The sequence below is a fragment of the Lynx canadensis genome, chromosome D1, assembly GCF_007474595.2.
Source record: "Lynx canadensis isolate LIC74 chromosome D1, mLynCan4.pri.v2, whole genome shotgun sequence".
NCBI classification, from domain to species: domain Eukaryota; kingdom Metazoa; phylum Chordata; class Mammalia; order Carnivora; family Felidae; genus Lynx; species Lynx canadensis.
The window spans coordinates 110,348,510-110,365,990 of record NC_044312.2 but is presented as its reverse complement, the minus strand read 5'-3'; the positions used below and the strand labels follow the sequence as shown (position 1 = coordinate 110,365,990).

Sequence of the window (17,481 nt, the reverse complement as noted above, 5' to 3'; positions counted from 1 at the left end):
CTAATAAAACACTTCTCTTCTTGTGTCACAGAGAATGACTCCCAAGGTGGGAGAACTAGGGAAATGAGGGTGTGTGTGTGTGTGTGTGTGTGTGTGTGTGGGCACGTGCATGTGTAAGAATGGCATTGTGTAATAAGATAAACTAAACGGCATCACAGCATCAATAGGCAATATTTTAGCTGCACAGATACTGAGCCCATGGTTCCCAGAGTCTACAACTTCCTACACCAAGGGACTGCAGGTCCCTGGAACCAAAATGATACTGACCTTTTCCTTCCATAAAAGTAACAAAATTTGCATTATATTTGTTGGTGTGGAGCTTCTCTTCCAAGTCAAAAGTTCTTTTCCCTTCAATTTCATCATCTGAAATGCCATCATCTTCATAGCGTCGTCGCATGGTACCACGCTGGGGGAGAGAGGGACAGAAGGATCAAATCATGTACTTTTTCATGCTTATCTAAAAGTACTCACAAACATATGTACGCTTCAACTTTATGTACTTTCAACTTCAGGTATAACACCTGAAACATCAATTTCCCTTGCCTTATAAACCTTTCTCTCAACTAAAGGTCAGGTAATATCCTCAGAATGTACAGAATATAACAAAATTTTGATGGGCCACTGGTTCCCTACTTGTGAATTCTACCTCTGCTAACTCTTTGGACCTAGAGATATAAATTTACAATAGAAATATGACCGGGGCGCCTGGGTGGCTCAGTCAGTTAAGTGTCCGACTTTGGCTCAGGTCATGATCTCATGGTTCGTGAGTTCAAGCCCCACATCGGGCTCTGTGCTGACAGCTCAGAGCCTGGATCCTGCTTCAGATTCTGTGTCCCCTTCTCTCTCTGCCTCTCCCCCACTCACACTCTGTCTCTGCCTCTCAAGAATAAATAAACATTAAAAAAAAAAAAAGAAATATGACCAAATTGTGTTCACAGTCCAATAAAGACTGGAGACAATATGTATATAGATATTTTTTATTTTTAATTTTTTTTTAACGTTTATTTATCTTTGAGATAGAGAGACAGAGCACGAATGAGGGAGGGTCAGAGAGAGGGAGACACAGAATCCGAAACAGGCTCCAGGCTCTGAGCTGTCAGCACAGAGCCCGATGTGGGGCTCGAACTCACGGACCGCGAGATCATGACCTGAGCCGAAGTCGGCCGCCCAACCGACTGAGCCACCCAGGCGCGCCTGTATATAGATATTTTAGGTCAGGATACAAAATACAATGTTTTCATAGGGGAAACCTGTATCTACATTAGTTTTCTAAAACAATCTTCAAGAATAGGCTAAAACATTTGAATTAATGAAACAAAAACTCCTTTACATCAGATAAAAGAAGTTAATCTAAACAGTTTAGTATTCCAAATAGCAGACCATCAATATTTAGCTTTAAGGATATCTCCCCAAAGAAACTATACAAGGATGCCTGGGTGACTCAGCTGGAAGAGCATGCAACTCTTGATCTCGGTGTCATGAGTTCAAGGCCCATGGTGGGTATAGGGATTAATTAAATAAATAAATTAGAAAAAGAAAACATATAAATGGCCAAAGAACACAGGAAAAGATACTCAATATCATTAGTCATTAGGGGAAATGAAAATCAAAACCACCATGAGATACCACTTCACACCCACTAGGATGGCTACTATCAAAAGGTGGACAATAACAAATGATGGTGAGACTCTAGAGAAACTAGAACCCTCATACACGGCTGGTGGGAATGTAAAACGGTGCATCCATGGAAAACAGTTCAGCAGTTCCTCAAAAAATTAAATATGGAGTCATCTTGTGACCCAGTAATTCTACTCCTAGGTACATATCCAAAAGAATTAAAATCCTATGTCCACACAAAAACTTGTACGCAGGTGTTCATAGCAGCATTAACCCAAATGTCAACGGATTGATGAATGGATTAAAAAATGTGGTATATTTACACAATAGAATAATATTTGGCCATAAAAATGAATGAAATACTGGTATGTAGCTACAGCATGGAAGAATACTGAAAATATTATGCTAAGTGAAAGAAGTCAAGCACAACAGAGCACATCATCACAGATCATAGAATTTTATTTACATGAAATGTCCAGAATAGGCAAACCCATACAGATAGAAAGTAGATTAATAGTTGCCAGGGGCTAGGGAGAGCAGTAGGAAGTGACTATTAATGGTATGGGTTTCTTTCAAGAGTCATGAAAATATTCTGGAATTAGCAAGTGGTGATATTTGTACAACTCTTGTGACTATACTAAAAACCCAATGAATTATATACACTTAAACTGGTGAGCTTTACAGTATATGAATTATAGCTCATAAGCTCTATTTTAAAAAAACTGATAACGTTGCTTATGCTGCAACACATTCTAGTATATTTAGCTAGTGTCCAATTTTGCTGAAATTTCTTGCATACATACACATGGGACAACTGGTATGGAAGTGGTAAGGGCAAAGGTTAATAAAGTAGCCCTACCCTAGGAGGTACTAAGAACAACCAAACTTGGAATTTAAAGTTAGATATTAGGGGAAGGTCTCCTGGGGAATGGGGGTCAGTGAAGGGGCAGAAACGAGTCATAAGAAATAAAATTAAAGAAAGTAAGAATGACTGTTACACACTGGAGCAGAGCTAGATTCAGCATACCAATAGTATGTTAGGTAGAAATACTGAGGGATACCTGGTATCTTTTCCATATTTGGCAAAAACTTTATAATACTTTTACCTACCACCTTTGCTGCCATAAGTCCCAGCTCAAAGGCCAAAAGAAGACCTAATTTTGGTAAGCTTCACTTATTTCAATAATACCATCACTGCTCAAAATATTTTTAGGTACCTTGATAGAGGGGGTTATTTTCACCGACATTTCTTTTTTTGTTTTTATTTCTTTTGAGACAGGTAGAGCAACCTGGGAAGGGGCGGGGGTGGGGTGGGGTGGGGAGAGAGAGAATCCCAAGTGGGCTCCACAATGTCAGCACAGAGCCCGATTCACGAGCTGTGAGACCATGACCTGAGCCGCAACCAAAAGTCAGACACTTAACCGACTGAGCCACTCAGGTGACCCTTCACTGACAGTTTCTGACACAAGTTTTGTTTTGTTTTTTAAACTTTTAAAGTTTATTTATTTTGAGAAAGAAGGGGGGGGGGCAAGGAGAACACACACTCATGGGAGTGCAGGGGAGGGGCAGAGAGAAAATCCCAAGCAGGCTCCCTGCTGTCAATGCAGAGTCCAATGCCAGGGGCTTGGGGTTCAAATCCACAAACCCTGAGACCTGAGCAGAAATCAAGAGTCAGATACTTAACTGACTGACCAAACCACCCAGGTGCTCCCCCACCTTTTTAAATTAATTAAAAAAATTTTTTTTAAATGTGTATTATTTACTTTTGAGAGAGAGAGAGAGACAGAGCTTGAGCAGGGGAGGGACAGAGAGAGAGGGAGACAGAATCCAAAGCAGGCTCCAGGCACTGAGTTGACAGCACAGAGCCTGACATGGGGCACAAACCCACATGAACTGTGAGATCATGACCTGAGCCGAAGCTGGATGCTTAATTGACTGAGCTACCCAGGTGCCCCTTAAATTTTTTGTTTTAACGTTTTTTATTTCTGAGAGAATGCAAGCAGGGGAGAGGCAGAGAGAGAGAGCCAGACAGATCAGAAGTGGGCTCTGCTCTGACAGCAGAGAGCCTGACGCTGGGCTCAAACTCATCAACTTTATTTTTCTTCTATGAAACTATGTGGTGGCCACAGCTGAAGCCTGGGTCCTCCGCATGGAGACTGGTGTGGGTCTCTTTTACAAGATGTCAGTGAATTCCTGATAGGGAGACTTGGTGAACACAGTCTCTTTCCAGAAGTCAGGGTTGAGACAGGTGTAGGTCTTATCTTGGAAATGGCATCAAAAGTGGCCTTGGCTGGGTGCCTGGGTGGCTCAGTTGGTTAAGCATCCAACTTCAGCTCAGGTCATGATCTTGTGGTTCCTGAGTTGGCGCCCTACACGGCTGCTGTCAGCCCAGAGCCTGCTTCGGATCCTCTGTCCCCCTCTCTCTCTGCCCCTTTCCCGCTCACACATGCTCTCTCTCGAAAATAAACATTAAAAAAAAAAAAAAAAAGTGGCCTTGGCGAAGTTGCCCATGATGGCAGCACAGCCCCTAGCCAAGTGTCATCAATACTGGCTATCAACAGTAGCTTCTTGGGCACAGGAACTGCATGAGTTTACTTCCATATAAGATATCTTCAGTTCCCCTCCCCTCTTTTTTTTTTTAAATTTTTTTAATGTTTATTTATTTTTGAGAGAGAGTGCAAGCAGGGGAGGGGCACAGAGAGAGAGGGAGACACAGAACCTGAAGCAGGCTCCAGGCTGTCAGCAGAGAGCCTTATGCGGGGGCGGGACTCAAACTGTGAGATCATGACCTGAGCCAAAGTGGGATGCTTAACTGACTGAGCCACCCAGGTGCCCCTCCTCAGCTCCCCTCCTTACTGTACTTCATTTATGTGTCTTTGAAGAGAAGTCCAAAATATGAATTCCAAGTATCATAGAACAAAGACAATACAATCAGAATTAATGTAGTTTCCCCTTCTCCCCTGCAAAATTTAGAAAGCACTAATTTGCACTGTAAGTTCTAATATACTTGTAAAAAAAAAATTCCAGTCATATTTTCAAATTTCAACCTTTCCTGGGTCTACCATTACTGATTCTTCTTCAGTAAGGAGGACATAATCACCCTGATTACCCCAAAATTTCTAACATGGTAGCCAGAAGTTCCCCCATCCTTCATTTTTATATGCTTCTTCCTTCCAATATTCAAGAAGACTCCTTTCATTTACACTTTCAATATAGAGAATATAAGGATATAGGGAAATCTGCTCTAGCCAAGCCACGTAAAAGACAAGAGAAAAATGAATTTGGATTCTTGTTTTCTTTCTGAGTGTTGTAAATGGGAAGTCAGCAATAATGCAAAAATTATTTGTATCAGTTTTAATACTGCCAAGAATGGTGTTTGCTGTTTTTCTGTCTATTCCTTGTCTTAATGTAAATCCTGGTGAAAGTAAACATCTATAGCAAATTTCTTAGTGCTATAAAAACATAGTCAGTCCTTGTAATAAGCCTGGAAATCAGTAGGCAATTACACAATTTGCTACAGGTGAAACCCAAAAGGCAAGGCCACTTTAATGCTAAGGAAAGCAACCACCAATCCCCTCCAGCCCACCAACATTACCAAATAATTCAAAATGGTTTACCAGCATGCTGTGCTTTTTTTATTCTAGGTGCTTTTCATGAAGGCAATTTAGGCAACCCAGAGGAAGTTACTGGCCTCCCATAGATGCCAGCCCTCACTGAACTCGGTGTCACAATAAATAGCAGGTACAAACTGAACACTGAAATCTATTCCAACCACATTTTCACTCAAAAGCAATTTGTACTTTCCAGGGTCAATAGTGAGCTGTAGTCATGAATAACCAATCATTGTTTATTCTATTTAGATGACCAAACTATATAGCAAACTCATGTTTTCCAGGATTCAAATAATAAAAAGAATTTTAAAACTGCCTTAAAAATATTCACCCCTCTTATTTTTGAGACAGAGAGAGAGAGAGAGAGAGCGCACACGTGAACTCACGAGCAAAGGAGGGGCAGAGACAGGGAGGGAGACAGAGGCTCCGAAGCTAACAGTGCAGAGCCTGACATGGGGCTTGATTCAGGAACTGTGAGACCATGACCTGAACTGAAGTCAGATGCTCAAACAACTGAGCCACCTAGACGCCCTAACACTCACCACTCTCAGTCAAGTTGTAATTAACTACATTAAATGATATAAATGGCTACATAAATGGAATATTTAGATTAACTCAATTACCGACAGGTAAGTCAAGCTCAATGGATATAAATATTACACAATCATTTCCCTAGATGATTAGGTGAAAAAAAGATAATGAGGCAAGACTAGATGCAAACAGGTATCAATCATTATATAGAAACTTTCAGCATTCTCTTTTCTAAACATGTAGCAAAAAAAAGAATGATGGAAAGGGCACTGTCTTAAGATGTCTTTATGCAACACACTTAAAAAGTAAAACAGCAGGGCGCCTGGGTGGCTCAGTCGGTTGAGCATCCGACTTCGGCTCAGGTCATGATCTCGCGGTTTGTGAGTTTGAGCCTCGCATCGGGCTCTGTGCTGACAGCTCGGAGCCTGGAGCCTGCTTTGGATTCTGCGTCTCCTCCTCTCTCTGCCCCTCCCATGCTCGTGCTCTCTCTCTCTCTCTCTGTCTCTCAATAATAAATAAACGTTAAGAAAAAAAATTTTTTAAATAAAAAAAAAAGTAAAACAGCAGAGTAAGACAGCAGAGAGTAAAACAGCAGAGAATTTTTACAGAGAGTAAAAATTAAAAAAAAGTAAAACAGCAGAGAATTCCCTAATGCCAGCAACCATCTGCCTCTCTTAGATATCTGGGGAGTGGAACGAGGTGAGAAAGAGAAATCATTTTTAAAGGTCAGATAAAACCAGACTTGTCCTATAGGAAAACAGCTAAGCCATCCAAGGCTAACATATACTCTAGTGAATATGTGACCATTAACACATTTATTACAACAAATAACACTGAAAAGTGCTTATAAAATGCTAAGCTTAAAAATCAGTACATGTGGGGTGCCCAGGTGCCTCAGTCAGTTAAACATCCAATTCTTGATTTCGGCTCAGGTCATGATTTCAGTCATGGGATCAAGCCCTGCAGTGGGCTCCCCACTGAGTGTGGAGCCTAAGATTCTGTCTTTCTCTCAAAAAAAAAAAAAAAAAAAATCAGCACATGAAATTATGTGAATTTGAGCCCCTAGACAAGGCTCTGTGCTGACAGCTCAGAGCCTGGAGCCTACTTTGGATTCTGTATTGTGCCTCCCTCTCTCTCTGCCCCTTCCCTGCTCATGCTCTGTCTCTCTGTCTCTCTCTCTCCCCTTCAAAAATAAACATTAAAGGGGCGCCTGGGTGGCTCAGTCGGTTGAGCGACCGACTTCGGCTCAGGTCATGATCTCACAGTTTGTGAGTTTCAGCCCCGCGTCGGGCTCTGTGCTGACAGCTCAGAGCCTGAGTCTGCTTCGGATTCTGTGTCTCCCTCTCTCTCTGCCCCTCCCCCGCTCATGCTCTGTCTCTGTCTCAGAAATAAATAAACGTAAAAAAAAAATTTTTTTTTTAAATAAACATTAAATTAAAAAGTTTGCATAGGGGCGCCTGGGTGGCGCAGTCGGTTAAGCGTCCGATTTCAGCCAGGTCACGATCTCGCAGTCCGTGAGTTCGAGCCCCGCGTCAGGCTCTGGGCTAATGGCTCAGAGCCTGGAGCCTGTTTCTGATTCTGTGTCTCCCTCTCTCTCTGCCCCTCCCCCGTTCATGCTCTGTCTCTCTCTGTCCCAAAAATAAATAAACGTTGAAAAAAAATTTTTGGATTCTGTACAGAGAATTTTTGGATTCTGGACAGAGAGAGACAGAGCATGAACGGGGGAGGGGCAGAGAGAGAGGGAGACACAGAATCGGAAATAGGCTCCAGGCTCTGAGCCATCAGCCCAGAGCCTGACGCGGGGCTCGATCTCACGGACTGCGAGATTGTGACCTGGCTGAAGTCGGACGCTTAACCGACTGCGCCACCCAGGCGCCCCAGTGAAAGGTTTTCATGTTCCCCATACCATCTTCCTTTCAATACCTAACTTCTTTAATATTTTTATTACAAAAGTAATGTAATAGAAAGAAGGACAAAAATGATGTGATCCTCTTTGACAAAATTCAGCACCCTTTCATGATAAAAGACATTCAGCAAATTAGGAACAGAAGGTAACTTCCTTCAGCTAATAAAGGGCATCTACCAAAACCCCACAGCTAATATCACACTTAACGGTAAAAGACTGAGAACTTTCTCCCTAAGATCAGCAACAAGACATGGATGTCTGCTCTCCACTTCTATTCAACACTGCATTAGAGGTTCTAGCCAAGGCGATTAGGCACGAAAAAGACATACAAGGGGGTACCTGGGTGGTTCAGTGAATTAAATGTCTCACTCTCTTGGCTCAGGTCTTGATCTCACAGTGGTGAGCTCAAGCCCTGCACTGGGCTCCATGCTGGGCATGAAGCCTATGGAAGGGGGAGGGGGAGGGAAGAAGGAAGGGAGGGAGGGAGGGAGGGAGGGAAGGAAGGAAGGAAGGAAGGGAGGAAGGAAAAGGAAGAGAAGGGAAGAAGGAAAGGAAGAGAATAAGGAAGGGAAGGGAAGAAGGAAGGGACGGGAAGAAGGAAGGGGATGGAAGGGAAGGCAACGGAAGGGAAGAAGGAAGGAAGGGAAAGAAATGGAAGGGAAGGGAAGAAGGAAGGAAGGAAAGGAAGGAAAGGAATGAAGGAAGGAGAGAAAGAAAGAGAAAGAGAGAAAGAGAAAGAAAAAGAAAAGAAAAAAGAAAAAGAAAAAAGGAAGGAAGGGGAAGTTAAAGAACTTAAAAAAATGGATCAAAGACTTAAAATGTAATGGCTAAAACTAAGTCTTCAGAAAATGTGTAAATATTCATGAATTTGGATTAGGCAATAGCTTCTTGGATATAACATCAAAATAACTGAACAACAAAACTGACTGAACTTCCTCAAAATTAATACTTTTTGTGCTTCAAAAAACACTATCAAGAAAAATAAAATCAAACTACAGAATAGGAGAATATATTTGCAAATCATGTGTCTCATAAGTATCCTGAATACATATCTGTATCTAGATGGATATCTAGAATATATAAAGAACTCTTACAACTTAATAATAAAAAGACAAAAATTAAAAAACAGGAAAAGGGTTTGAATAATTATCTCTCAAATATATATAACTGGCCAGTAAGCACATGAAGTATCATTAGTCATGAGTTCATTATTAGTCATTAAGACAATGTAAATCAAAGCTACAATGAGATACTACCTTGTACCTACCAGTTGGATAACTAAAGCGTTGGTGAAAATGTGAATAAAGTAAAACCCTCATACACAGTTGGTGGAAATGCAGACTAGCACGACCCCCTTGGAAAAAGTCTGGCAGTTCTTCAAATGGTTAAACAGAGTTACCATATGACCCAGCAATTCCATTCCTAGGTACCTACCCAAGAGAATGAAAACATATGCCCACAAACATTCATAACAACATTGTTCATTATAGCCAAAAGGCAGAAACAATTCAAAGGTCCATCAACTGGAGAACGGATAAATATAGTATATTCACACAATGGAATATTGTTTAGCAATAAAAGGGAGTGAAATACTGATACACGCTACAACACATAACAAGCTTTAAAAACAATGCTCAGTGAAAAAAGCCGGTCACAAAAGACTACATATTATATGATAACATTCATATGAAAGGTCCAGAATAAGTAAATCTATAGAGACAAAGTAGATTAGTGACTGCCAGGGGCTGGAGGGAAAAGAGATGGGGACTAACTGCTAATGACTTTTGGGTTTTTTTGAGGTAATGAAAATGTTCTGGAATTAGATAGTGGTAATGTCTGCACAACTCTGTGAATATATTAAAAACCACTGAATTGTACACTTTAAAAGGGTGACTTGTATAGCACAGAAATTGTATTTCAATAAAAAATGACTGGCAATCGGTAAGAGAAAAAAGGTTAAGAAAGGGGTAATACATGTATATGTTTAAATAAAGCAATGTAGTTTGATAATATGAGAATAAGGTTTGATGTAGACCCATTCAAGACACACTGCTTAATAACGTTTCTGATAAAGCACAATTTGTTTTCTAAATAATTGCCATAGCCATTTAGGTTGATTTTATATGAAAGGGAGCATAGACAAGTGACTAAAAAAAAGTTAAGTATTTAATGAACTACCATGATGTTCCAGGAATGCAAAAACAGTTTGTTAGTTCTAAGAATTTCCACTCCCATCTACAGATATAATTCACCACGTTAACAGGGTAGAGGACAAAAATGGTATGATCATCTACATCTGTGCTGTCCAATATGGTAGCAACTAGCAGATTAAATACATTTTCAACAAATGATGCAGGGAGGGGTGGGCTCCTGGGTGGCTGAGATGGTTAAGCGTCTGACTTCTGCTCAGGTCATGATCTGGCAGTCCATGATCTCGCAGGGAGGTTTGAGCCCTGCGCTGAGCTCTGTGCTGACAGCTCAGAGTCTGGAGCCTGCTTTGGATTCTGTGTCTCCCTCTCTCTCTGCCCTTCTCCCACTCATGCTCTGTCTGTCTCTCTTTCGTTCTCAAAAATAAACATTAAAAAAATAATAAAGCTGGGCCCTTATCTAACACCATATACAAAAATTAACTCAAAATGGATCAAAAACCTAACCATAGAGTTAAAACTATATAGGGGCACCTGGGTGGCTCAGTCAGGTGAGCATCTGACTTTGGCTCAGGTCATGATCTCGGGGTTAGTGAGTTCGAGTCCTGCATTGGGCTTGCTGCTGTCAGTGCGGAGCCCACTTTGTATCCTCTGTCTCCCTCTGCCTCTCTGCCCAACCCCACTCATGCTGTCTTTTAAAAATAAATAAAACGTTAAAGAAGTAATAATAAATAAAAACAAAACAAAAAAAAGAGTTAAAACTGTAACATTTTTAGAAAAAAATGCAGGGAACATCTTCACAACATTGGATTTCTTGGACATGACACCAAAAGTAAAGGAAAAAACCAGACATACTGGACTTCATCAAAATTAAAAACTTTTGTGCAGGGGCACCTGGCCGGCTCAGCTGGTAGAACATGAAACTCTTGATCTCAGGGCTGTAAATTCGAGCCCCATAAAGGGTGCTGAGATTACTTTAAAATAAAATCTTTAAAAAAAGAAACTTTTGTGCAAAGGATACTATCAACAGAGCAAAAAGACAAACTACAGAATGGGAGAAAATATTTGCAAATCCTATATCTGATAAGGAATTAATATCTAGAATATATAAAGAATTCTTACAACTCAACAACAAAATAACTCAATTTAAAAATGGGCAAAGGACTGGGGTGCCTGGTGGCTCAGTCAGTTAAGCATCTAACTTCAGCTCAGGACATGGTTTTGCAGTTCACGGGTTCAAGCCCTGAGCCTGGTTCTATGCTGACAGCTCAGAGCCTGGAGCTCGCTTTGGATTCTGTGTCTCCCTCTCTCTCTGTCCCTCCCCCACTCACTTGCTCACTCTCTCAAAAATAGACATAAATTTTTTTTAGTAAAGCGGCAAATTTTATGTTATATATATTTTACCACAATTTTAAAGAATCATGTAATATACCAAAAACCACCCTCTGAGAACCAATGTACAATTATATATCATATCAATTTTTGTATCAAATAGTTTTTCTTCTTTTCTTTTTTTGCAGTATTTATTTTGAAAAAGAAAAAGAGTGGGGCAGGGGCAGGGGCAGAGGCAGAGACAGAGGGAGAGAGAGAAAATCCCAACCAGGCTCTGCTCAGCACGGAGACCGACGCAGGGCCTGAACTCATGAAACATGGGACCATAACCTGAGCCAAAACCCAGAGTCAGCAGGTCACTTAACCGACTGAGCCACTAAGGCACCCCTCTAGTAGTTTTCTTACCTAAGATAATCACCCTGTGAGGGTCAGGAAATAGGATGGCATTATTTTACAAATGAAAAAGACACGTAAAACTGACCTACATTAACTTTTTTGGGTAACAGAAAAACAAGAAAGCGGAAAGTGTCTAAAGGGAGAACTTACATAGTGTCATTCTACTACTACTACTTTGCTCTGCAATCTTAAGTAAATCATTTAACTTCTTTAGATCTAATTTTCCCTTGGTGTTAAGGTCCCTTTGTGTTCTAAAATAAAGTCCTCTGCAATCTCGTTCCAGCTGAGACCTCAGTCTTGCTCCTGTATTATACAATGTGGAAAATCTGCTGCATACCAGTCCCCCGGGTCTGTCTGTCCTTATTCAAAGAATATTTTTTCAGATCCGGCTCCCTCTGCCCTGACCAGGGAGACCTGCTGGCGGTTGGCAGGGTAGCTCTCCTAGGGACTTCCACATCTTCTTCCCATCTTCCCACAACTCCCTCTCCCATATTAAACAAACTTTCACATATCTCAATCAACCAGATGTTAGTAGTTCTTTCTGGAGAGCTTAGGCAATTCTCATCCCCAAAGGGCACAAAAGAAATCAGAGAAGGAATAAGCTGTATAAAGTATGAAAAGGCAGTTTTTATTTTTTTTAATTTTTTTTTTTAATATTTTATTTTTGAGAGAGAGCGAGCACACGTGGGAGAGAGGCAGAGAGAGAGGGAGACACAGAATCCAGAGCAGGCTCCAGGCTCTGAGCTGTCAGCATAGAGCCCGACATGGGGCTCGAACTTACAAACCATGAAATCATGACCTGAGTCGAAGTCGGACACTTAACCAACTGAGCCACCTAGGCGCCCCACAAAAAGGCAGTTCTTATTAATGACACCCAGAAAGGCTACTGCCATAAGGCAAACAACATCCCTGTAAGATTATTATCCTCTCCACTTTACAAAGAAAACGAAGGACAGAAGTAACTTCCCCAAGTAACAAAGCTAGTAAAATTGGTGTGGATGGTATCTGAACCCTGATACTTTGTTTCTAGGCCAATGGTCTTAACTACTGCTCTATGCTGACACTGGTTTGGAATGAAACTTCAGCCAGACCAGTAGCTTGAGGCAGATGGAAGAAACTAGCAAAGGAAGGAGACTCCATACAGCTGAAATGGCTCTGGCAGAGAAAGGAGAAGTGGTGAGAGGTGATGGCAACAAAGGAGATTTTCTTTAAATTAGAACACTGTGCTTTGTAGATAGGAGGTTAGCAAAGATTCTTCCCCAGGGTAGGAGATTTCTGGTATTTGCTAAGGGATGCTACTTTTCTAGCTCTGCCACTGTTTACCTACCTTCCCTTCTTTCTAAGATTTTTTGCTTTTAACCAATCTCTACACCCAACGTGGGGCTTGAATCTACAGCCCTGAGATTTAAGACTCACATGCAGGGCTCCTGGGTGGCTCAGAAGGTTAAGCGCCCAACTCTCAATTTCAGCTCAGGTCATAGTCTCACAATTAGTGAGTTCAAGCCCCTCTGCGCTCTCAGTGTAGAGCCTGCTTGGGAGTGAGTCTCTCTCTTTCATCTCTCTCTGCCCCTCTCCTGCTCACACTTTCTCTCAAAATAAATAACTTAAAAAAAAAAAAAAAAAAAAAAAAAAAAAAGATTCACATGCTCTACCGAATGAGCCAGGCAGTTGCCCCAACGATTCCTGATTTCTAATTCTAGTTTTTACTTGACAAATTATGTTACTGGTCATTTAGCTATTCTCACTGAAAAATAATACTATTCTTAACCAGAGACCATTTTATATCATAGAGTGCTTTGAACTTAGCACATGTATTGTGTATACTATTAAACTTGTTCTCACTCTCTAAATTTGTACTCAAAGTGACATTTATTACACACTTTCTATAAAGATGAAATTGCCAATATTTTTTACCAAGATTAATTTCATCTCCTATTTTCTCGAACATTCTTTTTTTCCGGTACAAAACGGCAGCACAGGGACAGGACCCATTATTTTCTCTACAATTCTGACCTATCTTATCCCACTACCTGAGAGAAAAATTTTAATTACAGAGCCTGTGCTTGTGATGATATAGGAAGTACAGTACTAACTAGATTTTCATGTCTCACATCATGATACTGCTATTAAAAAAAAAGTTTGAGGGCATATTTTTATAAATTTATATGGATTAAATAAATCTGAATCTTTGCAACATATACCAAATCGCCACTTGATAGCCTTAGTATGCATTTATATACACTTCAAAAAGAAGAAACATGCTCAGGCTCTCATTCTCTCCCCAACACCCCCACAAACATATGAACAACATACACATCCCCAAAATCAATTGAACTTTAAAGTGTTGTTCTCATTTTCTTTATTCCATGCTTTTGAAAACTCAACATTACCCCAAGGTCACACACTGTACATATAGATTGTGGTCTATACCCCTCCATGTGCATGTGTGTGTGTGCTATAAAAATCTATTGTTTGAATAGTTATTCACTCATAAAACACACACTGAATATGAAGCAATAGCCAGATGCCCTGCATACAAAGAAAAAGGCACAGTTCTAGTCCTCAAGAAGCTGTTGGCCAGTAGAGGGAGACAGACATGTAAATGAATTACAGTATTACATTTCACCATGGTTTGTAGTAAAACACATAGATACAAATGTTATTAAAGCTCAGGAGGAAGAACAACTAGCATAGAAGGGTTGGTTAAGGCTCCACATAAGTACTAATATAAGAGGAAATGTTTATTCATTGAGTACAGCTTTACTAAATACCTACGAAGTTCCAAGGACAATGGATATAAATAGACTCTATGTTGCTCCTCTATGGCAGTGACCTCTTCAGACTTTTATGGGCTTCCCTCTCATACTACTGGATTTCTCAGTATCTCATTAATAACCTATAGATAGACCGTGAGCATTTTTCAAAAATAAAACGTTATGGGGCACCTGGGTAGCTCAGTTGGTTAAGCGTCCGACTTCAGCTCAGGTCATGATCTCATGGTCTGTGAGTTTGAGCCCTGTGTCGGACTCTGTGCTGACAGCTTGGAGTCTGGAGCCTGCTTCAGATTCTGTGTCTCCCTCTTTCTGCCCCTCCCCTGCTCATGCTCTGTCTCTCTCGGTCTCAAAAATAAATAAAAACATTAAAAAAATAAAAAATAAATTATAATCTTTATTTAGAACACCTGAAAATTTCATTACACCTCACTTAATGGGGGATATTAATGGGAACATCCTAAGGTAGTACAAAAGTTGTAGGAATCACTGCCTTACAGTGACTGAACACAGGGCCCAAGTTTTTATCTTTTGATCTATGTAACACTTATTGCCCCCAAAATATTAAGAGGCTTGAGCATAAGGATTAAGGAAGAACACATTTTAACATAACTGCTTTAATACATTTCAAAGAATGAGTACTGATCAACTGGCATGGCTGAAAAAGCTTGCATTTCTTCTGTTGAAATTCAGCTAGGTCAGCCTCCAAGTATTTTCTGAGCTAACTTAGATCAACTTCTGCAGAGATCAACAGCACACAGAACACTTTCTATATATGAAAGACTTTAGTAGATCACAGTTAATTCCAACAAAAAGAGTAATCCATAAAAGGAAGACATTATCTATAGAATTTGGCAAGAAGTTTATTTGCAGCTAAGTCTCTTGATTTAGGGAAAAAAAAAAAAAAAAAAAAAAAAAAAAAAAAAAAAAAAAAGGCAGCTGAGAAGGCAGAATGCTCAAAGAGGAATATACAACACAAAGTGAATTTTCTCTTGAAAGTTCTCTCAAAACTAGTGTCAAATACCTACTACATATACAGAATGATCCTAAAATTCTCTGAAAGAGTCAGCATACACTTACCCTGACCACAAATATGCCCTCCACAAACCAACTGGCTGAGAAATGAGTTAAAGTGTTGGATCCCTTCCACCAACACTGCCTGCTTTTTTACATACCATTTAATATAATCAACTGTTCAGTGTGCTTGCTGCAGATTTAACCATGATACTGCCACAATTCTGCAAAGGAAAAAAGTGTGGCTACAAGTGTAGCAAAATCATCCTCTGAAATTCAGGATGAAGGTAAGGCATCTGAAGAACATCCTGAAGAAAAATAATCTGAGTTCAAATATTACACCAAAAGCATATTTTTATTCCCTCAAAGGCTTTCTTCTAATATACATACACTCTTTTCCTTGGATACTGGCAAAAGAAGTATCAGCAATATTACACTTTCTAGCAACATGCAAATGTACAATTACCTTATCCACAAGTAGCCTCGTAAAGGTGTGTAATTCCTCACTCTACCTTCTGTCCCACTCTTTCAAACCTTCACCTCCTTTTTGTAGCCCCAGAACAATTTTTAAACTTATCACTTCCACTATCTGACATTTAAAAATTAGTCTAAGTGAAATCATAATCCTCCCCCCAAAATGTAAAAAGTTTGCTTCTTCCAATTATTTACCTCCTAGAACAAAAAACAAGGGAATTTTAGAAGACCCAGTTAGTAGGAAATAATCTTTAAATTACCCACATGCTACAAAAAAATATCACCTACCAAAAATGGAAACAATAATGAACTCAGAAATACTCAATTTCTCCCTCAACTCGACCAATTTTTTAACTTTATTTTCATTAGCCAATAATATCCACTGAGATTCAAATACTCCCTGAACACATCTGTTTACTGCCTGATGTGTTTCTATAGCAACAGACACCCAGAACACAGAAACAGAGATAATGTCTAGTTTTTTCACATCTTCTGTAACTGATGTAACTGGTGCAACAGAAAGACATTAGTATAATATGTGGTGCAAGTCATGCCACAGCAGCTCCTAAAAGGTAAAGGTTAGTATGTCTGTCAGGCAACAACAATTTATAGAAAAAGAAAACACCCCTCGAAGTTAAATCTTAAATCTAAAGGGGAAGTAAGTGATCTTTCTGCCTGTCATTGAAAAAGGTGCTGCAGACCTTAAAGGACAGCTTGTTCTGAAAAACACTAACTCTAGACATTTGCTCAGTAAATAACACAAGCAATGAAATGTGCCACACATACATCTTCTGAATCTTTCAGTGAGTTTAGCGAGACAGCAAAAAGTCACTGGAAGCCAGATTATATAAATGCACCTATTTCCAGCCTTGCTACATTGCTCTCATCAGGATGCTTTCCTCTATGTCCCTTTGTGGAGCGATGATCAAGGTTTTGATTCACAGACAAAGGTCAATCTCGAGATTTAACGGGATCACGATGAGCAACTGAGTGGCTCAGGGCGTTGAGTGTCCAACTTTTGATTTCGTCATAGGCCATGATTTCAGTGTTCGTGAGTTAGAACCACTCATCGGGCTCTGTGCTGAAAGCATGGAGCCTGCTTGGGATCCTCTCTCTACCCTTCCCCCACTCACACTTTCTCTCTCTTTCAAAGATAAACTTAAAAAAAAGGGATCATCAAATTTCATATCTAGAAGTAGAAGCTCTAGAAGGAATTGGCAAAAGAGCTGATTTTTTAAACTGTCCCCCATAAATCATTTACTCCTTCCCTATCCCACTGTCATGACTACATTATAATCCTGGCAAGACTTCCTTCCTTCTAAGCTTTCAGTCACCCATCTGTGCCAACTGAAGTTAAAGCAGAGAAAACTATGTCTCCACTCCTGAATCTACCTAGGAACATTAATAAAGAGTGGTAAACTGAGCCCATCATTAAAAAGTCCAACAACAACAAAATATTTAACAAGGCAGTTATATTCAAGCTACCAAGGGAAGCCAACAGTGCCAGTTAACAATCACGTCTTTGCTAAATTTCTCTAGACTTAAGTATCACATCTAGAACACTACCAATCACCCTCAGCCAAGTTAAAATTCTTAACAAATTCACCTTCAGATATGACTCTATTATTTACTATCTTTAGCAATTCATAGTGAGAACAAAGAAACTGAACTAAGAAGCGGGT

General features: G+C 40.1%; 1 protein-coding gene across 3 annotated transcripts in view; it reads right to left on the bottom strand.

Moving 5' to 3' along the window:
* The window catches only part of KDM2A (lysine demethylase 2A), a 96,809-nt gene that overhangs the window by 33,776 nt on the left and 45,552 nt on the right, over positions 1–17,481 (bottom strand). For all 3 annotated transcript variants that reach the window (XM_030330974.1, XM_030330973.1, XM_030330972.1), the window contains one exon: positions 268–406. In XM_030330974.1, coding sequence (XP_030186834.1) covers positions 268–397 — 130 coding nt within the window. In that variant the 5' untranslated portion in view covers positions 398–406. The remainder of the gene's footprint in view (positions 1–267; positions 407–17,481) is intronic.